This window comes from Buteo buteo, chromosome 7 (assembly GCF_964188355.1).
Source record: "Buteo buteo chromosome 7, bButBut1.hap1.1, whole genome shotgun sequence".
NCBI lineage: Eukaryota > Metazoa > Chordata > Aves > Accipitriformes > Accipitridae > Buteo > Buteo buteo.
Window position 1 is genome coordinate 2,204,365 of NC_134177.1, and position 26,273 is coordinate 2,230,637.

A 26,273-nucleotide genomic window follows, 5' to 3' on the forward strand; every position below is an offset into this window, starting at 1 on the left:
TATTCAGAATTACATGAAGGTCCATGAAACGTCTTCCTTCCCTCTTTTCACTCTCTCTTCTCTCACTTACCTCCTACAGCTTCGTACCCGTCACCATGCTGTGCTGGGGGACATCTGAGATAACTTGGGTCCTAGCAGCAGCGAACCTCTACCATGGGGACACTTATCCCATGGGGACTGTAAAGTCGGTAGAAAGGAGCTGGAAAATTCAAACCACTGTTATAGTGGGAACTCCTCACAGGCTGGTGGATCACACAAAGTGCCATCAGTGCGTGAGACCTTCTGCCGAAGATGCCACGCTGCAGACAAGCGTGAACTTTGCTTTTTGCCGGTGCCCTTGCAGTCAGCTACCTGCTTGGTGGTACCTTCTGAAAAGCTACATGGCAGCAGCTTCTCTAAGATCTGTCCTAAAGATCCTCCTTACCAAATAAACAGACAACGTCTGCGTATGAATAGGAGTCTCTGCCAACGGATTTGCCCGATCTTTCCTAAAACAAATAGGTGACCACTACGTCGCACTTTAATCCCATGTGTTCAGGTGCTCGCTTTCCCATTGCCTCCATTAATCACAATCCAATCTTTTAGATGGAAAGAACAGAGATGAACTTTTTCAAACAAAAATGAAAAGAGGAGTGGACTAGAGAAAGTGACTGATACAGATGCAGAAGTGGAAAAAAAGGTCTTGGTATATCATTTTTAGAGCCATAGATTTAAAGAAAGGAAGATTGAAAGGAAGAGGCAAAATATAGCATACACAAAGCCCTTGAATGCCGCTCACAGCTGTTATCTGGTTGAGGCTCTTTGGGTAAGGCCAGGTTTACAGGACTGGCAGCTGACAATATTTTAACTGAGATGGATGTACATGGTGAATTCTTTAGGAGCTGTGAAAGTTTAGAAGGCCCATTAGCTGCTTTGGGGGAAAAAAGACCTATTTTGCTTGTATTTCAATGGACCTGTGGGCTAGTTTGCCGTTACACTGGATGGTATGAGACTCTGTGCTGCTCCTTCTGACTGAAAGGGTCAGAAGAAATAAACAATAGAAATGTCCTGAAGATCCTGTTGCATTTAAATGCTTAGATACAACTTTAGATTTCAGATAAGCCCAACGATCTTGAGCCATCTTCCCTTTGACTCTTCTGCAGTGAGTCAAGGAGCTCACGTACCAGCTCGACGTGCCTGCCGCGCTTGCTGTGAATGCCCCAAAAAGCTTTCATAGTGCCTGCTGGGCTCATGTATGGAAAAGGAGGCAGGAAACCTCAGTGCTGGGATACTGAATTACTTTAGGTGCTTTCCAGTGCCTTCATGCTGCCATCAGAAGATTTGCAGATGAGGACGCTGAAACGATCAAACAACACACAGTTAAACAGTGGAACTCAGGACGTTGTGGATGTCAAGAGTGTGGACAGCTTTAAAAAGGATTGGGCAAAATCTCGTTATTAAACGTAACGTTCGGGAAGAAGCATCTGGTGTTAGAGGTCCCTGAAGCATCACAGTAAAGAGGATGGTGCAGAGAGGGGGTCACTCGATATTCGTTTTCTCCTACGGTCTCCTTAAGCATCTGCTACTGGTTGCTGTCAGAGGCAAGATGCTGGGCAGCTGGTTTTCGTCTGAGAGCATTGATCCACCCCATCACAGCCTTCCCTCCAGTTAACAGGCTTATGGGCTTTATAGTTTAGTACCAATACTGGTATTTTACACATGGGTTTTATTTCTCATTTCATAATAGTATGTACAACAGGCTGCTGATAAAATCGTAATGTTTTCCATCATCCTTCCCCACCCCCATTGCATTGCCCTTGTCAAAGACAATCAGAGCAGCAGGAGGCTGCGAGTGAGAAAGTGAGCTGCTGTGAATATGGAGAGCTAATAGATAGCAGAAAGGGAAGCCCAAAAGCAGAAATAAGCTTTTTGAAGAGGGCAACTGCTTTTCACATGTGTTCCCCTTGGTGATTAAATGGACCGGGATACAGCCAGATGTGAAGCACTCAACAGAGCTGAAACAGTTTGCAAAAGATCATTTTCAATACTCAGCTTCCATTCAGTTTGCTGCTTTTTGTTTATCCACAAAAGTATCTGGAGGGTCGCAAGGTGTTTACCAAGCTATTGATGAATTCTGGCTGGAATAACTTTGCACCGGACAAATGTTTTTGCCTATCCAACAGTTACTATCTTTATTTTCCCATCCATCAGCATCAGCCATTCTCTCAGGAAGCAGAAGCAACAGCAAGTGGCCAGTAGTATCTTCAGCAAAATGAAGAGTGTCAAGTAATTAGTCCCCTACAATTATCAGACGTGCTCAAGGTAGTTGCAGGTTCTAAGTAGTTGCTGGGCTCTAAGCAGTTCTGCCACCCACCTACGCTCGTAGCATCCGAACGACTTCGGCTGATGCAATGAGATGAAGGCGGCTCCTGCGGCCCCTTCTTGCTGCTCCCACGTAGCAGGAAGAAAAGTGCTCCCAAATCTTTGGCCATCGCCCCATGAAGCATCGCAGGGCTCCGACGGCTCTAACTTTGGCGTAAACTCAGCAGGACACCTCGGTGGTGCATCAGGGAGCTCTGCCGGGGGTCAGGACTCAGCCCTGGTTTTGGGGAGTATTCTCAGTGGAATTCTCAGTATTCTCAGTGGAAGACAGGGTAGCCAGCGGTTCGCAGCTAAGCCAGCGCTTAGGTTATGGACGTGCATCTTTCAGAGTACCCAAGGCCTGAGCCTTGGGGATGGAATTTAGGTTTGTCAGAGGGCTTGTGGTATTTTAGACACATAATTTACCTCTTTTATTGATGTAAGGCATCTGCCTGGTGCGGTGCCATCAGGACTAGTCTCTGGACACCCAGCCGTGGAGCAGGAGTACTGTGGAGCTCCTCTGAAGTCCTGTTTGTCCTGCTGGTGGAAATCTCAAGCTGGCTGGACCCAATTATCCTGGAGACATATCGTGCTAGATCCAGATCTGCAAGGCATGTGGTGAAAACACAACGAACCCAATACTGTACAACCTCCGGCAGAGAGCCAATGGAGCAGTCACAGTCCCGTACACACATGGGATGTGTTTAGAAAGCGCCTTTGATTCTTCGTAGTTTGGGCTGTAGTCAATATTTTAGAGACACACCTTGTAGGTGTTAGTGGACAGTGTGCTCCCACCCTTCCTCTGGTGCTGGTGTTGGTCCTGGTCACTTGCTGGTCGGGCAGTGGGGTGCAGAGGGACTTCATTGGACCGGCGGCCACAGCAGGTTACCTAAAGCATGGCTGGAGTGAAAGGGACCCTGTTTTTTGTTTCCTTCTGAATTCCTGATCTATTTTAGATTCACTTCTTCCCTTCAGAAGAGAAGAGTGGCCATACTGGACTGCTGAAGGGCAGCATGAGAGCAGGACACTCACCCAGCCCTGCCCTTCCGTGCTGGATGTGTAAGTGAACACCACTACCATCCACATTCGGAGAGCACTGCGGGTCTTGATGAAAGTTAACGAGTCGAGGAAAATAAAACAGGCGGATTCCTACACACTAAACCCAACAGAGAACTGTGAATGTTTCAGCAACAGGAACAAGACATCGCTAAGGTCCAGCAAAGGTAGGAGAGCAGAATCGAGACCACGTAGAGGGGAAAATATTCGTGATCCATCAAATGGGAAAGCGGAGCCTGGCAGGCTGCGCTGGTGCATGGGCAGGATTCAGCGCTGCCTTCGGCATGGTGCTGGGCCATCCGAAACCTGGCGGTGGCTTCTCCGTGTCAGAACTGAGGCACAGTCACGGACAGCTGGAAAAACATACTCTGCTGTTGCCTAAACACCACCTGCATTGAAGCAAAGGATCTTCACACTTGCGTTCTTCAAAGGAAAAACAACACCACTTGCCACGAATGTTTTCCCTTGGGCTGGAAGCCCCAAACCACAACCAGGCAGAGACCTTTGGTTGCAGATCTGTTCTGCACCTTGTGACACATGGCCTTCTACTGTTGTTTACTCTTAAATAAAGAGTCATTCCACAGAATACAGGTTTGTAGCCATTGACGAGAGTGTTATGTGGTAATGCAAAGTTATCTTTTACAAAAATAAGTAAAAACAAAGGACCCTCTTACAGACACGCATATTTTCCATGAATAACTGCCAGTAACTAGAAAACAGGTTTTTCTGCTCCTAACCTGGAGGCGTTGCCGTCCCTCCTGTGATCATGTTTTTTTAATGATCTTTAACCATGTACTGCACAGTGAAATCGGGGAAGAGGCAGCCAGTTAGCATCACCCGGGGGGGGAGACCGTGGGCTGCAGTGCCACCGACCTCAGCGAGCGATCTTCTCTGAGGCTTACCACCAGCAAAAGCATTGCCTGGTTTGTAAGGACCCCCTCAGATTCCATTTTCCCCATGCTTTATCTGCAAGACAGACAGAAATCGCACGTCCAGGTTGATTTCCCTGTTGAGGAGGAGTCAGAAGAAGTGAAGGGCTGGGGTGGAGCGCAGAGATCAGCAGGCAGAACTTCGCTCTTAAACAATAGCTATTGCTTAAACGTATTGGTACTTCTGTCCTAAAAAAGCCAAGTGACTTCAATGTGTACTCTCAGTCGCAGTTAATGAAATACCAGGATTACCTTTTGAATGCCTTATATCCATGGAAGATGGACAGGGCAGTTATATTAGAGTATCTGCATTGGTAGAAGCAAATAAATCTAAATCTTCTGATGTCCTGAGGCTGTGTGAAACCTGTCAGGGCTCCCTGGGGCTGAGGGGATCCCCCGGGGGCGGGGGGGGGACTGGGACCAGCTCCTACAGCATCACTGGGGCAGGATGGAGGCCCCCGGCTGGGCTGGGGTCCCGGGCAGGGGTGGGGGTACACACTGGGGCTGGCTGGGGACATCCAGGTCCCGACACGACCAACCCCAACACAAACAATTTAGAAAGCTCCAGGATATTTCAGTGAAGCGGTCAAATGAATCAAGTCTGATTTTGCTGCTTTCTTCACCTAATTAGACAACGGGGAGATTTATGGTATAATTGAGCCAGCTCAGTGTGGCTGTAATTTGGCATCTGATTAATCGATGTCCAGTTCCTTCACAGGTGCAGTATAAATACTTCCTAACTGGAAACAAAGGAAAAAAACCATAAAATGTGTTTATTTCCTGCTTCCTCCCACCATTTCAGCATGAAAAGCCGGCTGGGGTACCATCACTGCCCAAAAGCACGAGAAGCGACATTACAGGGTGGCCACATCCCGTGGGGGGGCCGCCGCGCGAGGCAGCCCCGGTGCACGCTGCTCAAGGCACGGGCGATGCTCGATGCCGGTAGGAGTGAGAGAAGCAGCTTTTCTCTCCCAAATACTCCTGGCTGCAAACCTGGTGCCTGAGGTTTGTCACTGGGGAGGGAAGGGTTTGTGTTTCTGCAGCTGGGCAAGTCCAGTGATCGTAGGAAGCTGTAAAGGTATCACCACAACAGGCAATCATCGGAGCAAAATTCTGGCCTTGTTAGAGTTAATAGGAGTTTTGCATTTGACCTCAGTGGGGCCAAGGATTTTACCCGAGGAGTATTAGTCATCAGTATCAAGATGAATTAGACAACTTGTCAACAAGAAGCAGGCAAGGTTATTCCCATGGGCTGCTGAGCTCGGAATCGGAAAAGCTGGAAAAATAATGTCCAGCTTATTCCATTTATACCCACCATGCATGCGATGCCTATATGCAATACCCAAACATTTATCGCCTGTTTTATTCTGTTCCTGTCAAACACGCTGGGGAATGCTTTGTTCAGGGAGGTGGGAGGGAATTGTAGGGTAAAATTTCCTTGGAAAACTGCCCAGAACTGGGCTCAGCTCTCATAAACAAGCCCTGAGAAGGCAGTTCTGGTGTACAACCTATGATTCATATTTCTAGGAAATACTGTCAAGTGGAGCTACTAACGGCCCCGTGGAAGCGCACAAGGCTTGGAGAGCTTACAGCCTGGCCAGCCCGCCGGCACGCTCCTGCAGTGCTTCTTTGGAAATTGTTGTTCGGCTGGTTTTGAGAATGTGATCCCCTTGAGACTTCATAAGCGCAGCAAAAACGTGCAAAATTTTAATTTTAATTTTCAAGCACAGGCAGTTTAGCACTGGGGAGGAAAGAACAATTTAATAAGGATGTCCGTGGGAGACCGGTGGTTGTCACCTGACTCCAGAATGCATGATCCTGCCATCTGGGCACAGAAATATCTGCTTGGGCAGTAAAAACTGACCAGCACAGCGTAGGTGTCAAGTAATCAGAAAGAGCCATTTGCAAAAACTTTACAAGAAGGAATACAGGAATTTTTCAGGAATAGAACAAATATATTTGAAACAAAGAATGATTTGCTTGTGAGCAACAGAAAAATAGATGAAGTAGTTAAATTTGTTACAGAAATCAATGATTACGTATCATTTGCCTGGCTAAATATCATTCATCTTCATATTTATCTTACAAACCTTTTACCATGGAACTACCTCGTTCTTCACGTTCCCCGGAGCTGTTGAAACCAGTGGTGTTACTCGTGATGCAACTCAGCCTGGGCAGCAGCCGTAAGTGCCAGTGTCAGCTGCTCTTGTTTTACCCACTGTGCCGCCTGCTCTCCCTGACCATGGTTGGATGCAGTAGAGGTGAGGCAGGAGAAACCAGTCCTCGCTGCTCCTCTCCCTACAGCCATGGGCAGTTAGACCACACAAGACACAAGAGGGAAATTGGAAGGTAAGAAATCTATAATATCTATGTTCTGGAGATGGAAGAAGAAGGAGAAGAAGAAGAAAGAAGGAGAAAGAAGAAAGAAGAAGGAGAAGAAAGAAGAAAGGAGAAGAAAGAAGAAAGAAGAAGAAGAAAGAAGACGACAAAGAAGACAAAGAAGAAAGAAGATGAAGAAGAAAGAAGAAGGAGAAAGAAGAAGAAAAAAGAAGAAGACAAAGAAGACAAGAAAGAAGATGAAGAAGAAAGAAGAAGGAGAAAGAAGAAGAAGGAGAAGGAGAAGAAGAAGAAGAAGAAGAAGAAGAAGAAGAAAGAAGGGAGCCAGCAGCAGAAGGGTCCCACACTTTGCACATCGTGGGTGCACTGGCCACCCTGAGCACTGTGCAGCCGGCAAACGGGTGCTTGTGGGTCTCTGCTCCGACCCTGGCAGGGCATGGGTCAATCCTCGCAATCAAAGGATGTCTCGATAGCAGGACTCCGCACAGGGGCATGGGTCTGCACAGGAGAAACTCATCTCAGGCTTACGGAGATGCAAACAGCCATAACCAAAACAAGCACAGAAAGATGGTCATGACAGCACAGTTTTTAAGGAAGGAGGGGGAAGAGATTTTCCCCATGAGACAGTTTTCCACAGCAGCTCATCGCTCAGCTCATCGCCAGCCACACTGCTTACAGAGAAGTCTATTCTTTGTTTGCTCTTCTCTTAGCGGTCGTCACAAGAGGAAACACGCACGCAGCTGCACCCATACAGCGCAGCACGGCGCCAGGGGCTGCGCAGTGCCGCAGCCTTGCTTTGCGGTCTGTTTTAGAAGCAGCGGAGGTAGCTGCTGATACATTTTTGGCAATCCTCTTGCCCCCCTATAGATCACAGAATAATTTATGCTGGAAGGGACCTCGGGAGGTCATCCGGTCCTTTCACAGCACAGCTTTGGTCCAGCGGTCCGGTGCTGCGGATTGCACTGGTCAGTGCAGACGGTTGCCATTGCAGACAGCTGGAAGCCAGCTCGTCCCACCGCTGGCCACCCCACTCCGCTCCGATTTTGCCAGCTCCCACCCCGCCAGCGGGAGAGTTGCTCCCCACGTTGCGTTAGCCCACGGATGGGTCCCAGGCTCCTGTCCGCTCTGCAGAAGTGCTACGTGATGAAGCTGGTCTATAGCCCGAGAGGTGTGAGCCAGCTCTTCTGTGCCAAAAACGTCGGACTGTTCCCCTTTGTTGTCATATCGTCAGACGGGCGAAGAAGTGATGCTGAAATACCAGTTGTTCTTGAGTGTAATGTGAGGCCACACACTCGCCCAGGCTTGGATTCCTGAAAGATACACGTGATGTGGTGCAGAAGTCACGGTGGACATCAACTCTTCCCGCAAAAAGTGGATTATTGTCCTTACATAAAAATGTTCACATAAGCTGGAGCCAGTATTTTGAAGAATTATGTTGCCTAGAGAAGTTATGCTGATCTGTAAAACTCAGGTTAGGCTTGGAAATTACTCGCATTCAGGAGTGTTCAGGTCTGGATTTTGGTCCGGCTTTGTAGCTGTAGGCTCAGGTTTAGATCCCAAACCTCGGTCTGTCCGCCCAGTACGCAGAGAGGGCTGGAGGGTGTTGGTTTGGGCTGGGAGCTCTCCCCGTTGGCAGCCCGTGCTCCGGGCCGCCTTGTGCCACGGCTCTGGGAGGCCATGCCTCGCCGTAACGGGGGGACCGGCTGGCTGAGGCCCGGTGTCGCAGCCAGGACCCCCCCAAATCTTGCCTGCTTTCACGGACCCCGTGGAAACAGCACCACTGCTGCCCCCGGGGAGCGGGAGGCAGCGCGGTATCTGATACACCAGCTGGGTTTGGTGTCCCACAGGGCCAGGGCTGGGACTCGTCCCTCTCTCCATGGGAGCGAAGCTCCTTTCCTCCGCCAAACGCAGTCTGAATAACGGGATTCTTCAGCAAAGGTGAACGCGCCCCCCACCCCCGGGAAGACAATGACATCTTTTGTCCCAGAAGTTGTGCAAGACAGAAGGCAGATTGTTTCCTGGCAGAGAGGAGCGGACGCTCGGCAGCGTCCCGGTGCTGCAGCTGAGGAGGGCGTTTGCATCCCTTTTTCCGAGAGCGCAGCCACACACGCTCCCGTGCCCAGGGACCCGAGGCCGAAGCCGCGGGGAGCTCTCATGTCGTCTTCGCGGAGGGCCGGGGTGGTTCCTGCGAGGGATGAGCAAACAAACCAAGAAAATGCTGCGTAGCAGGAACGACCAACATGTTCCCTGTTCAGAGGGCAGCAGCTATTTAAATCTAGAGTGTTTCAATACATGCTATTTTAAAAAGAACCAATAAAAACTATTTATATATTTGCTCGAGAAGAAAATTTGCAACAGTGGGATTTTTTTATTTTTATTTTTAAATCTCCCTGCTCTCATCATAACTAGATTGATGATTTCTGTGTTTCTCCTTTTAGGAGGATGACTAGAATGAGTTGCCAGCTGAATTTCTCTTTTATTTTATTCCAAGTTTTAATTTAAGACAGGAGAAGTGTGGCTAAGCTTCTTATTTTATGCAATTATTTTTTGGCACAGAACGCAGGGTCTCTCTAACTACACAGCTATGCATTCCATATTGTTTCAATCACGTCGAGATTGAAAGGAAGGATGTAAGCGACTGGTGACAGCCAAGTGCTGATGACAAAGCCTTGAGACAGCAGGTGAAGCAGAGCCGCGTTTGCCCCATACACGAATTTCACCCTCAGACCTGGAAATCACTTGATGGCGAAGTGGATGCTCAGCCCCGATTTGCACATCCCCATACTTGGTCAGATAGGTGACAACATGAGTTTGTACATACATACACACAGATAAGCAGGTGCGTTAAATCGATGGTGTAATGCATAGGTGGCAGACTGAAACTTGGCATCAAGATTAAGAAATACAGACTATTTTGTCTGTAAAATATGTTTTTAATGGCCAACTTACTGTATCGTTGAACTCCAGTGACATGCCTCGGTGGGTGAATTCAGTGTTTAGTATAGGATGTAATTCTGGAACTTAAGACCATAAATCCACAAGTTCACACCTATGAATTAACTTCATTCCCATTAGACTCAATAGTGTGTCCTGTGGGTAAAGTAAGGATTTATTGGTCCAGGTATTGAAAATTAAATGGCTGAAATCTTTCCTTGTGTGCCAGAGAGGCCGCAGAAATTTCCCATTGTATGTCTTTTCTTACCCTTTCACTGCTGCCTTTAAATCGAGGTTTGGCTCCACGGCTTCATTTACATCCAGAGGCAGGAGAGGTGGCAGCAGTCCTGTCCGCAGACCTGCATTATTTGTATGGACATAATACGCAATTTACCATAGACTTCTTCCCCACTCCTTACATGCTGTATGAAGTCCTGGAGGGCAGGCTGTCTGCATCAAGCCTGCTTCGTACGCTGTGCACGAGCAACTCTAAACAAACCGCCCCGTGTCACTGAGATAACAGCAAATAAAGGGTCGCAGGCAAAAAGGGTGCATCTTCCCCCCAAAACCCCTGCTTTTGGTCTTCAACATCAGGCTTGAATTTGACTTCATGTGTTTTAGAGGCGTGAAGTGTAATAGAAGTTGTAAGTACTATAATATTGTATTATTGGCACAAGGCACGTTGCCTGATTCCGTGTAAGTGACAGGGAGCGGGATGGAGCTCTGCACCGGGGAGCTGGACTCTGCCCGGCCAGGCGACCTACGCTGACGTCCATAGACTTGCTTGGATGGACTGGTCCTAGATGGGCTTTTGATATTTTCTGTGACTCAATTTAGCTTTAACGAAGTTGTTCTGAACACTTTGCTACATTCTATGATCTAACACTCATCTCCACATTTTAGTTGTTGCAAGAATTTTCAGGAATTCGAACACTGCAGCATCTCTCCGGAGCACCGAGAGCATCGGGAAGTCTGGAGCTGGTTAAGGCATTGCACGGGCCATTGACTGAGGTCTTCTCTTTCCCCTCTGACATCATTAGTGTCAATGCAAATTTATCTTTTCAATCTGCAAACCTATGGCCAGCTTTAAAGCCCGCCCTCATTTTCCATCATCCAGGAATGCTTCAGCAACCACTTTGCTCTCAGCCGCCGGCCACGTGGTGCGATCTATCGGCACTTCCTTCTCCAGTCAGCATGGGAATGTTGGAAATTAAATATTGTCTTTTCAGGCCAGGGCTTGCTGACCTTCCAGGGCACAGGTGCCAGGTCAGTGGTTTGACTCGTGTTAGGAGCCCGGGCTGAAGCGCTGGCTGAGATGCGCTGCAGAGGTCCGCGGGGCTGGAGGTCGGCTCCAGCCCATCAGCGCTGGGAGGAACCAGGTCTCGGGAAATGCTGGAGACCCTCGAGCAAAACAAAACAAACATACACGAACTCCTGCAGGAGCCGGGGAAGGAGCGCGCGAGCATAAGGAAGGAATTACCCGTTTTGTTTCGCTGTCTCAAAGAGGATTTGGGGAAAACGTGGAGAGTTGGAAAAGATATGATTTGGGATTGGTCCAGCTGGTGCTCAGTGGACAAGGAGGAAGAGGACAGCTGGGTGGCACAACCGGGGGAACGAGGATGTCTCCAGGCTGGAGGGTTGGTTTGGAAAGGTGGTATCAGGGCTATGGGCAGGCAGCATGTTGGCACCAGGCAGGTCCACCATCCCTGCCACCAGAAGGTCACTGTCAGAGCCTGCTCACCTCGGATTAATCCTGCCCCAAACCAATTTTGAGCTTGTTTGCTTTTATTTTCCACCCTGCGCTCACTGCACGCTGCCCATGCGTGGCTCAAGGTCTCGGCGTCTTTCTGCCAGTTCCCCGGTGCTCCGCTGTTCCCTGGGGCCTCCACGCACATCACCGCCGGGTCTGGGAAATGATTGAAAATAATGGGGAAAAAACCAAGCAAAGAAACCCAGACGTCCCCACAAGCGCAGGCAACAAAAAGGAGGACACAGAAATAGCAAACAGCCTTTCAAAGTTTAGCCTGATTTTCATTTCACTGTAATGGAAATTCATTGCATTGGTACTGCTCCAGGGTCCATGGTGTTTCTCCCCAAAAGGTTTGATGGTGCTTTGATGGGTGAGGTTGGGAAATATGTCTCTGGAGCTGCCAGCTCTGGCTGCTGCAAGGGATCGGGCAGCCCTTAGCTCTGACCTGGCAGCAGAACTGAGGCACTCTTATGGTACCATAAACTAATTTTTTCTCGTTCTGATTCAAGTAAATGCTCATTACCAAACGTTAGCATCTTACCCGTCAGTGTAACAAATTACAGAGCTCTGGCAGCCGGAGAGACAAACACCAGCAACACTCAGTGCTTGCAAGTTATCAGACTCCAAAGATAAATATGTCTATGGCATGCTACAAGACTCCAAGCTTTGGGCCGTGAACCCCGCTGAACCACCACATCAAGGAAGCAGACACCAAACCATGAAGTTAAATCCCTCAGGTCCCATTCCCTCCGCACCTCTTCCAGCCCTTGCTCAGCTTCATGCCCATCTTCTCCTCCCCACTTTCAGAGCCGCTGACCGGCAGCAGCCCCAGTGAAATCCAGAGAGCTGGGAACGGTTGGGATGGTGGAAAAACCAGGCTGTAAATTCAGAGGTATACAGCCATTCAAGCTGCACCCCAACAGAGAACCGTGATATGAGACATAAACCTCGTGGTGATCGCTGAGAACAGGCTTGACTCGGCAGCACCAGCACTAGCTTTACTCAATAGACTTTAATCCGAATTTATTTCCCATGTCATTCCTCTTGCCCCCGTTCCCCAAGCAGTTTTGATGACCCCTGGCATGTCACAGCCGCCCGAGCCACCCTCACCAGCCCCTGCTGCCCTCCTGTCCCCACAGCCAAAGCCAAAACTCACCCAGCAAACGCTACAGAAAGTCGACACGAGAAAATTTCAGAAAGCAGATTATATTGCCGTGCTCTGCAAGGAACTTTCAAAAGAGCTGTGAGCTCCCTTTGCTACTGAGTGGAAGACACATATTACAGTAGAAAGCATTACAGTTCATTTTTTCCCCTGATTTCCCCCCCCCTCAACTGCCCCTTTTTGGCAACAACTTTTTTGCAAAAGATACGTTTTTCTAGGTTGGAAAATTTCAAATTTTATTCCTACTCAGCCCTGAATGATCTCTGAGTTCATTTCTTCACTTGCAGACTTCTCATTCTTTTTTCCCCCCCTCTTTTCCTTTTTTGCTTTCAGTCTTTTCTACAGCACTTCCTCCACTTTGGAATCATTTGAGAGTGACCAAGAAAATCAACCAAACTGGGAATTTTCCAGTTCTAGAGAAATTTTGAAAAGTTACAGAACAGAAAAGGCAATTAAAGAAAGAAAGGAAAATAAATTTTTAAAATTACATTCAGTTACAAAGGGGAGAAAAAGCAGGAAAAAGAGGGGAAATCAAAATGGTTAAGTATTTAAAATTATTTTTCAGCAGTATTAAATCTTTAAAATGGCTCAATTTCAAACCTGAAAGAAGCAGCAAATTTGATTTTTTCCACAGACACATATAAACAGTAAAAGGATAAAGTACACTGAGATTAAATAAGAAGGAAAATTATCTTTTTACAGACAGAAAGTGATTGAGGAAAGCAGAAAGTCCTTATGCACTCGAATGCTCTTGGCATTCAAGCCACCGAGACCTTGTGCATCTCAGAAGCAAAGGCTGAGGGGATGGGGTCCAGGTTCGTTTCTAACCACGTCTCCTGGCTTGCAGGCCATTAGGCTGAAGACAAAAAATTGCATTTCACACCGGGACGTGGAAGCTGTTTCCACACCAGCCAACGTCCCGGTGCCAGGGAGCACTCCCGCGTGGTGGCACGCCATCACCGGGTAGCATTATTGATGCCTTAGACCTCTCGCCCTGCACAAAGCTCTCCCTAGCCCATGCTAACACCCCGTCTTCCCCACAGTTTCCCACGATCCCGGAGCCAACGGGGCTTTTGCAGGTAAAAGAGGTCCACGGTATGGCAGTGGGATGCTCCGTGCCGGAGCAGTCCCAGACACGTTTGGTTTGCTGGCACGGCCACGGAGGTGCCCGCAGCTCTACAGGTAGGTGGTGGCCTCTCGGCTCTCCCGCTCTTTAGCCTGGGCCACGGCGACGTTGATGCACTGAAGCCATTCTTCGGCGTTCTTCTCGTCTTTGGCCTTGAAAACGTAGGTCTTGCTGTCGGTGAAGATCTCAAAGGCCCGGGGCAGACTGCGGTCCCTGCGCTTCTTTGCCACCACTTTAACGCTCTGCACCTTGCTGAGCTCGATGGGGCAGTCGTCGGGGTCGTCTTTCTGAAACAGAGGGGAGACAGACAAAACCAAGTTCATCTGGTAGAGCTTCCACCATCTTAGCAAACAGTTGACGTCTCTAGAGCTGGGCTTGTAAACATTGCTCCTGCGGGCAAACGCACTGATGGGCACTTCCCAAAAATGCCTTAGGGGAGTTAGAACCCCCTTTCCCACCCCCACGCAGTGCCACACTCCCCTACTGAACACCATCGGCTTTCATGGGCTGTCGTGGTCTACAGCACCCAATGGCCAAGGGTCCATGCTGATGCCCGTGAGCTCTTCCCCCTCAGCATCTGTACTTTTTAGTTCCAGCTTCAGCTGTTAACGTGGGCTTGGATCTTCCTTTCTCTGGCTTTTAATAATGGTGACCTCTGTTAACGGTTCCAGGTACAACTGGTGCCAATGGCAAAAGCTTCCTAGGTACAAAAATCAGCCAGTCCTTGGGGACTGAAGAAAGCTGTCTTCTCTTAAGCAGTGGTAAGTTGTTTCCTTTCTCAGAATCTCCACCCAAAAATGGAAGCAGCAACTCCTTTTGCTGGTTTTGAAAACAGAAGAGATACCTTGAGTCTGACCCAGGAATGTGAGGGAAATCATGGCATTTCTCCATGGGGAATGGAGAATACGGGACAGCTCAGTTGCAGTTTTGTTTGAAAACGTATAAAGTAGGTAAGTCTAGGAAATCTTAGTGTCATTGTAAGAAATATAATGCAGGAAGCATAAAAGATAGTTGTACAAAATCATGGAAGTTTCCTGCGGGAGGAGAGGTTCATGAGCTCATTAAAAATGTACAAATTGGGTCTCTAGGTGAGAAGTTTAAGCCCAAGGCCCTGTTTCCTCCAGAATATTTTATGTTTCTCCTGTTGAGCTTCTTACACTTTTTACCAAGAGGAGCAAGGCAGATTTTCCAAAAGCTTTCTGAACCTATCCTACAGGAAAGGTCTGGACTGTTCTGAGTGAGAATTAGTGGCTAATTATCTTGCAGGAGCTGAGCACGACTTGGGAGAGGCTGCAGTGTGGGAGCTGCTGTCTCCGGAGCTGCTCTGCCTGCCCCAGCGTCATCTGCTCTCCCAGCAGGCCAGCTCTGAAATGCAGGACCAGAACTGGGCAGGGAGACTTCTCCTGCAATAACATCTCAGTCCTTCTGGGAAAGAACCAGGAACATTCTACTCTTCTCATCCGAAAAGACCATCCAAAAGAAGTCCCAAGCCCAATGGCTGCGGTTCCCCTCTGGGATTTGATAGTCCCCTACCATTACCACTGACCTGCCATTTTTCCACATCCATATTGAATACCCTGGATGCGTTTCCCAACTTTCGGAGCTCTTCTGTATTGTATACATATGTATTATTTACAGTCAAGCTCTCCTACGTTCCTGAAGTGCCACGGGCACTTGCCTGGGCAATCCCCTCCTTTCTAACACAAAACAGCACTGAAGTCCATCCCTTGACCGGACCAGCTCTCCGTCAAGAGACCCCTCGGCAGCGCCAGCGGCTGGGGGAGCAGACGGACCCCTCTGGGACACGGGAGGTCCGTGGGCTGCGAACGGCAAGGACAGGGCAGAGCCGTCATCCTCCCAGCACAGCCCCATCCCCTGGTGTTGCTGTTGCTCATTCTGGGGTGGAACTTTTATTTGTCTGTCTCATTCATTTTTTATCAGGGATCCTATTCCACATGTGAGAAGTTCTCTTTAAATGGATAATTTCCCACTAAGATGTTCAGTTCTGACCAAATGACTTTCCATGAACAATGAAGTTCATCTCTAACTTCACATGGGAACAAACGTTTCCAGAGCCATCGTTGGTTCCCCATGCACAACCACAGGACCACAGCAGTGGCATACCCTCCCCTGCACCCACAAACACCAACTAAGGCTTTATCGACAGTGTTAAGCTGGCTCTGCACTGACATCTGACCTGGGATAAACATTATGAAAATTTTATCACAGAAAATGCAAAGCAACGATAGACTCGAGAACGAAAACTTTGCACCCCATGTGCCAGACCCTTACACTTAGAAGCCTACCTAGCAAAAATTATATACTCCCTTCATTACCACACAACATTTGACCTCAACTCGCTAAAGAAGGTTGATTGTACCCTAGGCACATTTCTGTGGAAGGAATTTACCACAATTTTCCAGGACTTTAGGATGTGGCTCTTTTTTGGACCTCTTATATTTTGGTTTTCTCCTGCCTCCCCTTTACCCACTGGCCATACAGTTGCTCACACAGAGCGAATATTGTCCACACGGTTACTTGACGAAGGGAGGGTTCGTGGTGGGGCTCCAGCAATAAGCAGGCACAGCCAGCTGGCCATCTCACAATACCTCCTCTGTGTTAGGTTTGTATTTTTAAGTGAGCAGCAAAGTCCAAACACCCACGCAGCACCCAGCCCTGCTCTGCAACGCCAGAGATGATGGGGCAGAGCTGTCGTGCTTGGCCAGGCAAGCTCTGTCCGGCCTCAAAGACTGAAACAAGCACCAGATAGAGCCGGGCAGGAGCTTCCACCACCGCTTTGGCTGGTCATAGCCTGTAGCCCCGCGCTTGCAATGCTTTCGGCACCCGTCCCCGGCCAGTGAGGCGCGGAACTGGTTGTCCCGCAGGGTGCCGGAGGTGTGCAGGAGCAGACCTCCCGTGGGATCTGAAAATCACACACTTTTATTGTCCAATCCACTTCTGTGAGGCTTCAGACCTCCAGCCCTGCTTAAAGGGCTTAAAATTTTGCATTTGGTGGCTGCAACGGTCAGCCCAGGGCACGTGTGCGACCTAAACTGGTGGGCTCAGGGTTGCTCCAGGCTGCAACCCAAGCAATGGTTAACTTGACTCTCAAATTTAGGCCAAAAATGTAACAGGATATAACGCACCAGCTTGAAAGACTGATTACCCAGGCGCAATAACCCTGCTGCTGTCTCGGGGGGGCTGCGCGCCAGCCTGCTACGCTGACGAACCAGTCCAGGTATTTGTGTTCAACTTCAAAAAAAAGCAAAGCAGCCTCGAGTTTGCCAGTTAAAAAGGGAAAGTTAATCTATATGAATTACGCTGTTTTGCAAAATCTGCTGGTCAACAATCTAATCTGCCAGCTTCACCCGCCTGCGGTGCATTGTACGGTCCCCACGTGAACACAGGGAGCACGGAGAATGCAAATCTAAGCAGGTGATTGCATCCCAGGAGTAATCAAGGTATTCTGTTGTGCCTTATGCCTGGCTTGTTTGGATAGCTAATTAAAGCCATTCTGTTAAATACATTTCTATAAGCCAATCGACTTGCTAAAAAATGACAATTACTCTGACACTCTTTCAAAAGTGAGCATCAGCCAGTACTGAGCTGTAGCTATGGGACATGTATAGATTAAACTGTCTTCAGAATCTCAACCAAAACATCAGAAAAAGTCACTAGAAAGTAAGGAAAAGGCTGCTTCCTGAACCACCTGCTTTTAGAAGGATTGTATTGTCCCACAAGAGGTACGTGTTCCTCCTAGGCAGGACACCCTGTTGTATTTCTTATAGGAAGGGGCTCAGAAAGCCATTTGGGAAGCTTAAAGAGCTTTACTAAGTTTCTATAAAAATAAAGATTATTTACCAGAAATATTATGGTTTGGCTATAGTTGGAAGATGCTGCTATTCCTGGATTATTTAACAGAGAGCTCTTGTAACAAAAATAAGTAGACTATTTTGCACAATGTTTGATAATGCTCATTGTGAAAAGCTGAAGAAAATGAGTTTCTCGTAACTGAGAAGTAATAACTAATGAGGACTGGATTCAGTTACCTGCTCTTCCATGCCCTCGGACACACTTGTCTCTGAGTCCTATCGGTATAAATTTCAAACAATTTCACAGAAATTTCAACAGAATTTCACTGAATTTAGATGAGGGTAGAAGTGAAAGCAAAAAGCCCTCTGTTCCTTTGCAAGAAAAGCATTTTAGCATCACCTTGCTCTAAATACACAAGTGTATTTCCTGCACATATAACACCAATTATAATGCTGTCATCTCAAGAACAGTTATTAATGTACAAAACCAGGCAAGCCTTTCAAGAAAGGTGAGCAGTTGCTTGATTTTGGAGACTGCCCTGAGGTGTTCAGAAGGGCCTGACTTTCCAGATGTGCTGAACAACCATCTCCCCAGCAAACACTGCTGGTCCCATGAAAACTGGGGACCCAGAAATGACACCTCATTTGCAGCACGTTGGCTGTGGCCGCTGCATACCTCGCTGTCCCATGCCATGCGCTTTGCAAGTGGAAAAAATATATTTACCTGAGCAGAATTTATTGAATTTGTGTTTATTCAAGGAAATAAAGAATCGCTGGTCAAGACTGGAAACTGTTTTTTAACCCACTGTAATTCCTTCAGGAACAGAAGCTTTTGCAATATCCGAGAGGTGACCCTGGGATGCCTCGAGGCAGAGGGGACGATGCTCGGGCACAGGTCACCAGCTAGTGGGGTATAAATTACTGAGTCGCAGTGCTGAGCCCTGGGCATTTGTTGGTTGAACAAGAGTAGCGCCAGTCTGACGCCGAGCACTCTTGAAAATCTCACGCTCTTGATCCAGAGAGAAAAATCTAACTCAAGCTGGTGAGCAACCCCGTGGCTGAAGTTAGCCACGCAGCGTAGAGAGACCATGGGCAAAGCTGAGCGGTTAAAAACCTCTGGGGAATGGTGCTGGGGAGGAGGGAAAGAGAAAAATCAAACTGATGGTCTTCCGACTTACAGATTTTCCTTTCCGAAAAAGCAGCTGGTTGCCAGCCAGAGTGAAGTAGCGAGTTTTCCACCTTTTGATAAACTTCCACCGGACTTGCTTCTCTTTAAGCTTGCCTTCAATCAGAGGTTGGCCATCCTGATTTACAACTGCGGAGGTGAACACACAACGCGGGGGTTATTTCTGTCCTCCCTTTGCCCCAGCTGAAAGCCAGGCTTTTGCTGCGATGCAGAAAAGTTATTTTGCAGTTTAGCTGTGTCAGCTCCAAGACCGCATTCCTCCTGACCTCAAGCATTCAGCTGTCACTTCAGAAAGACATTTCAGCCCTTAGTCATATTTGCTTGGGAGGCCTAGCAGATGGAGCTGACAGCTCGGACTCCTCATCCATCCAAAAGTCCATCACTTTTTCTGTTCCCTTAGCCATCACGTACTTCTCCCCACCATCACACGCTTCTCCCTGCCATCACGCCTCCCAATTGTTGTATTATAAGTAATAATTTTTAATTTCATGGAATTGAAAGTAGTTATTTATGTTGTCTCTGAGGCTTTAGTCCACACTACAGAGCTCAGTACAGTTATATTCCTGCTGTGGAGTATTATGGATAGGAATATTTTGAGGATATCACTCTCCATTAACTGCAATAGCTTGCTTCATCGCAGCAGCAGCCCTATGGAGAAGGAATTAAGAGCCAGAAGTGGGATGTGTGCGTGAGGCTGAGAGACCAGGTGCCACCCCACTGGAACAACTGCCAACCTCTTGTAGGTAATTCCAGCCCAGAAATGAGACTTTTGGCTGAGAAAGGGGTTGGTGAGTCCCAGGGCTTTGCCTCCCAGACATGACCCTTCCCTTCCTCACCCTTCCGAGACACAAGTCCTCCTTCTCTTGGGAAAGGGATGCATTTATTATCAGCCCTCCCTTATCCAGTGTTCGAGAAACAATCTAGCCCTGCATTTTGTAGAGGTCACTCCCTGTTACATCTTTATTATCTTTTCTAGTTCTCACTTCAGGAATATTTCAAAAGTCATTTAACATTAGCAATCCATTTTGTAAAAAAATAATCCTTACAACAAGCCCAGAGTTACTTACATCCTGTAAATCTCACAGCACTGACTGGTTGGGAATGTGCTAATTTCTATCATTTTTGCATTTCTAAAATAACACAATTTATTTTGACATCTGGACTGCCAAAGGCCGGAGGAACTCACAGCTCAGCCCCCAGGGACCCGGTGTCTGTCCTGCTCCCTCAGGAAGAGTCAGGGTCGTTTCATCACGTTACCCATTGAGGACATGGATGTTTTACCATCTTATGGCAAAATTTACTTACAAACTTAACATGTCATTGGCCAATAACACTGCCTCGCCTGTGCCCTAGGTGGTAAGAGCTAAACCAGCATTTCTGCCATGTGTGCACCTAAACGCCGTCCTTACAGAGCCTACTTCAAATACAAGGATGGGTAACTCTGCCCAAGCCAAAGACAAGGAAGGAGGAGAAGGAGAGACACAAAAGCTTCTGTCCCCCCCGCTGATGACCTGCGCTATAGCACATTGCCCAAGAATAATCTAAAATGTAATTAAAAATATATACTGTAGAGTATAGAGTTCAGTAACCGTAATGACTGTCATCAGCATGGAAGCAGAAATACAGACACACTCAGCTACCTTACCTGCAGCTCAGCCACTTTCCAGTCAGTTCATCTTCTATAGTGGCCTGAAAAGTGGCTTCAATTTGCCTTAGAAAAATAACTTATGTTTGCCACTACAGATTTTCCTTCAACCAATTCCCTTAAAAATAAAAACCAAATAAAGTCTCTAAGAAAGGGAAAGAAGCCCTTTTTTCCCCTTATTGCAAAATTATTGCTATATTTAAAAATACTTTCAGAATTCAAAGCACTGCGTGAATATTGGGAAGCCTTGTGCTTTCATTTACAGCGTGTTTATAAGGTTGTGGCCACTTCTACCACCAGCCCTGTGACCACGATGCTCACCTGTGATCAATATTCACTGGCACTTACCTCGGCTAGAAGCACGCGAGGTTTTGGGAGCTGGAGGAGCATTCCCAAACCTTGCACGCAAAAAGGAATTTTCCAGCACAAGAAAAGCCCAGCAACCAAGGGGATCACCATGGGCTTTAAACCACAACCGCAGAGCAAGCTCGAGCCACTGCCCTTTGTGTATGGAGCAAACAATTTAAAAATTCTCTAATACCACGGCTGGGTTTCTTTTTTCTTTCTCTTCTATTTTTACACGGATAGACAGGAGATGATGGATCAGATAGACTGAAGAGCAGTCCAAGGCGTAAGCAGTCTGAGAACGGATGTTTTTTGATGTGCTGTTTGCCTTGGAATCCTTCCCGGCATCTGTCAGACGGTCAGTTATCCTCTGGCTGGCCGTACTTACATACCTTAGCACAAAAGTTTATCCAGGAACGCTTTTGCTGGAAAGTGTTTGCTTTTGTCTGTGCATGAGCCTTTCAGAGCCCAAAATGCAGTAGGTTGGTGTGATGCTAAGGACGCGAGGTGAGTGGGGCAGGCAAGGTAGCACCTGGGGTTTTAAAGGCTTTATGGCTTTTTGGACACATACCTCTCTTCACTACCTCCTGTCTGGTAGAGGAAAAACAAACAATGCAAATATAATGCATCAGATTTAGATAAAGAATGTATTTTTTCCCCAGCTTTGTTTATGTTGGCAGAGAGGCAGGCTTTGGGGGTCTTCAGTGTGTACTATTTCAATTTCCTCAAGAAAGACTATAAATATTTCTGTCTCTGTAGATAGGGAGTTTTTGGAAGGAGACGGACTGAATGGAAAGGGGGGGTGGCCAAGTTTCAGCTTCGATGGGGAACTGCAGCTGTGATTTCCATGACAAAACCAGGTCATGCTCTGCTTCTCACAGCCCGCTGCATCCCTAGCTTGATGCAGCAGCTCTTTTCTGTATATCTGCACGCCAGCACCAACGCGTTACACCACCCAAACTGGCACGGGACAAAGCAAAACAGAGGCTTGTGTAAAACACAGCTTAATGATGTACAGGGTAATATCCCTGTCATTCCCATAATTTGCCACTCACATGTGAACTCTCTTGGTGGAGGATGTTTTCTCACCATGAGAATATGCAGTTTGGTGTCAGGAAATTACCATCTCAGTAGCATGTGGGTGATAATAACAGGGCATGGCTCCATATCGTCTCCCAAGATGAAGTGTCAGAACCGCTGTGACAGCCTACCCAGTGAGAGACAGAGCAAAGAGCTGTGAATCTGAGAAACTCAAACCAGCAGCACTGAGGAGTAAGCTTTCCTGGAGTGTGCATAAAAGAAAGAGGAGAGAACTTGACTTTAATAAAAAATGACAAAGGTAGGACAGGAAAAGATTTTTTACTCCTACATGATAACAATAAAGAATTCATAATGTGCACAGTGACTTTCAGAGCATGATGACAGCTGTATAAACATCTCGATACAGCAAAAGAAGGACTTGATATGAAAAGACAATTGCTCAGTGGTTGGGTCTTGTGCATCTGCCTGGCTCCTGGTCCCGCAGGAATGGCCACGATACTGATTCCAGTGCAGTAGGAACATACTTTAACCCAAACTAAGAAGGTGTAAAGCACAAAAAGTTCGGAGACCAGAAGATACAGAGATGGTTGGTGGTCAGGAATGCAACATGAGAGAGAAAGTGAATGTGCAGTTTTGGCCGAAAGTGGATTCTTATGGCCAAAATCTTTCAAAACCAGGATTTACTAAAGAAACGCTGATCTCTCTTTAAGCACCCGGTGGCTGGAAGCAATGCTAACAGAGCACTTCTCGTGTACATCCACAAAGAAGCCCATGGGGAATTCTGATGTCAGCTTCCAAAGTCGTCGTAATGAATCTGATGCCAGTATGTCTGAGGGTCTGATTAGAAGAAAAAGATCCATGAAAGATAAGAATGAAGCTATTTTCCAATATTTTTCTAAGTCCTTTTGCTTATTTTCATTGTGGTTAACTTCACAGAATCACAGAATAATTCAGCTGGAAGAGAGCTGAAGAGGTCTCTCAACCAACCTCCTGCTCAAAGCAAGGTCACCTATGGGGTCAGACTAGGTTGCTCATGGATTTATCCATCCCGGACTTGAAAATCTCAACATCATCTCTAGGCACGCTGTTCCAATGCTTGATCATCCTCATGGTGGGAAAGTTTTCCCTCGTCAGCAGTCTGAACCTCTCCTCTTCCAATTTATGCCTGTTATCTCTTGCCCTCCCACCACACACCACCGAAAAGAGCCTGGCTCTGTCTTCTTGATGACCTCCTTGTAGTTACGGGCAGACTACTACGGAGTCCCCCTTCAGCCCTGCCTGCACCAGCTCTTGTCCCTCAGCCCCCCCTCACAGGGCAAGAGCTTCAGCCCCCAAACCCCTTGGGGAAGCCTGTCCTAATCCTCTTTGGGATTTTACTCAGTCACCGCTGTAGCCATTCCATGCCTGCTGTGTGCAGAGTAGGAGTAAGTGCACGGAGCAAAGGACACCATGAGTAAATACATCCTGCCTCAGAAATGCAGAGGTTTACTCTTCTGTCTGAACTCTTCCCAAACCCAAATTCAGTAGCTGGTGACTCCCACTGCTTTCCACGGCAGAGCAGGGTTATTTGAAAGAAGCATCTGCACTTCTAATACAGTTAGAAGATTTTTTTTTTAAAATGCAATCAGCTGCCAATTGGCGTGTGCATATTCCTTATACACATATTAATTATTGGAAAATTATGTCTGGTTTTGATTTCTTCACCTTGCACGAAAAAGGACAAATTAAAAGACTCCAGGAAAGTGATAGAAGAATTATTTAAGACTGATCTTTCATATGATTATTCATATCACGGGAAACTAATGACGTGTGTTCTCCTTAATTTGCCCAAGCAAAGATCAAGATGTGACATGGTAAAGTCTACAAATAGAGATTTTCTGCATAGCAGGGAAGGGCATAATGTGATGCAGTGTTTAGAGATAGGCTAGAAATAAACCCACATTTTAACAGTGTGGTTAAATTACCTGAGCAACAACTTGGGCATGTCACGGGTTCTCCTTCACTTGACTTTTAAAAATCAGGTTTAGGCATCTTTAGAAAAATATGCAAAAGTAATACAGATCAAAGAGAAAACATTTCTTTGATATAAGCATTACTGGACTAGATTCTTTGACTATTGTTTTATACAAAGTCAAACTAGGTGATCACATCGTCTCTGGGTTTGAAATCACTCTGTGTTCTGGTATGCTGACATGTATGTATGATGAGATCTTTAGCTTGCAAAAATGAGTTAAAGAATTCAAAAGGTTGTATTTACTATATATTTTTCATCGCTTTTTTTCCCTGCAGAACACACAATGAAGCTAAAAATATTACCCAAACTCAAAATGAAAAATTATTTACTGTAATGTCCATTGCTTCCTAAACCATCTCAATATAGACACACTAACCCCAAAATCAATTTAACCCTGAATAGTACCCATTGATGTAAGTGTCCATTGGAATTATTTTCTATTAATTGTATCTTGCTTTCTCTGCAGAGCTACAATGCATCAAGCTTTAAGTAGTTTGGGTACTGGATAAAAAGTAAAAAAACCTCCAAACTCTTCCAAGATGAACTCAAGACAGATAAAAACCAAAGCATTCAATCTTGCATTTGATGAAACATAGAATCATCCACAAAAATTCAGTCCAATCATGAATGATCTCAATGATAATAAACCTCTATTAAGTTGAAAGAATGGAATGTGTGGGTGGCAAGCAGATGAAGATAAATGCAATTAACCTAAGGGAATATGGATTCACTCTCTCTCATTAATCATCACAGTTGGTTTTGTTGAAAACCTGGAAAGGGCACATTACTGAATGCCACTTTTTATAATTTTCAAGCAAGCATTATAGCTGGGATATTTCAGTTCACTAGATAATCACCACTGCTAGCAAAAGATAAATGTATTCAGAAGTTAATATGGTGTAGGCTATTCTGAGTGAATTGCTTTTTTAAAGAGGAATTCATAAAAAAACCCCTCAGTTTTACCCGAATCATTGCCCATGGGCACAATGTCTCTTCTGCAGCCCACAGGGATTACTGCAATTTCTTTGTAAGCTTCCAGAATAGGGAATGTACTGCAATTCCCTCTCCGGCTATCAAGTGGTTTTACTGAATTTTTTTGTGCAAGAGCTTGTGAAGCCAACTGTCAATACAGGAGGTTATGTTGAAATGAGGCTCTTAAAGGACGGCTTTTCCTAACAAGAGGCACACACTGCATTTACCAAAATTTCAAATGCCTTGTATCTGTGCTTGAATGGTTGTCATTAAAAAAAAAAAAAAAAAAAAGTGTAACCTGGTTTTCCTAGCTCTGAGACCAGCTGCACAGTCAGGGCACATACGTGTATTTGAGCAGATGAGTGGGATTTGTGGGAATGCTCTTCCTGAGTGGCAGGAAAAAAACAATTAGGGATGATTTAACAGCACTTCTGGAGAAGCATGGCTGTGTAAGAAATGCTTTGCAATCAGAAGAATGCATGAGAAATATTCAAACTTTCTCTGGGTTAATTGCCACTTTGGGTACACCCACCACATTGCCTAAGCATAACTGCCTCTTTCCTCACAAACTCAGTCTCCAAGTGTAGTCCGGCTCCAAAAATCCTCCCAGCTACATCCGAAAAAACCATCATTAATCTGGCATCCTAAGGCAAGATCGAGGCTTTAAGGCATAATGCTTTCCTAAGTCTGGAGGATAAATGGCATCTTGCAACACGGCATCCAAAAAATGCAACGAAAACCAACACTAACAAAAAACAAAAGACAATAATAGAAGAAGAATTTGCCTCTGAATTCCTTCTTTAAGAAGAATTTAGTTGCTAAACAGCATTGCTGAGAGGAAGAAATTACTTTCTTGTCTTTCTAAAGTATTTGGGATTTCAAAGGGTCTGTCCCATCGTGGAATGAAAATAAAGATGTTTTACAGCCTTTACGTTTCTTACCAATGCAAGGAGACCTCTGAATCCTCTTTCTTGTGTCAGATCTTATAAACCCAAAAAAACCCTGGAGTGTTTCCCACTCTGGTATGACTTTTCCCAGCTGCCACAGCTCTACATCACCAACACTAAGGCGAATTTGTCATTCACCTGCAGATTTTTATTCCACTGAGGACTATCTTCCACTTTCCTTTCCTACACCTGAGCTTTCATATGAACCATTCAATACTTTATTTTCTTGGTCTTCTGAAGGCTTTTAGAACTGTGAAGCAAATCATGATATTCACAACGTGCCTTTCTTACAAAATTTTCTTTAAACTGAGACAAAGAGAGACAAAGAGACAGCCGGTGGCCGGGCAGGGAGGAGGACAGGCTGGAAACCTCTGTGAACAGGGGAGAAGCAGGCAGACCTGTGGGCAGCGATAACCTCGCAAACTCCAGGTATCACCCTTGGTGCCCGCCGTGCTTGAGGAGGGAAAACATTTTTCCAAATGTCCAGGCATCCTCCATGCAAGAAAGCAAAGTCTCAAGTTATTGCGTCTGCTGAGGAGGTAGCATTTCACTTAGTGCCTTAACACTGTATATGCATTTTTCTTCCATTGGGCTTTAGTTGACATCGTACAGACACAAGCTAGAAAAAAGGTAACTAAAAAAAATAAATAAACTTTTTTTTCCACTTCTAAAGGAGG

At 46.4% G+C, this 26,273-nt stretch overlaps 1 protein-coding gene across 1 annotated transcript in view; it reads right to left on the bottom strand.

Moving 5' to 3' along the window:
* Positions 1 to 13,550: 13,550 nt before the first annotated feature.
* Positions 13,551 to 26,273, bottom strand: part of VEPH1 (ventricular zone expressed PH domain containing 1) — a 97,051-nt gene continuing 84,328 nt past the window's right edge. Inside the window, exons 17-18 of the mRNA XM_075033179.1 lie at positions 18,625 to 18,761; positions 13,551 to 13,921 (exon numbers count right to left, since the gene is read on the bottom strand). Coding sequence (XP_074889280.1) covers positions 13,685 to 13,921; positions 18,625 to 18,761 — 374 coding nt within the window. The 3' untranslated portion in view covers positions 13,551 to 13,684. The remainder of the gene's footprint in view (positions 13,922 to 18,624; positions 18,762 to 26,273) is intronic.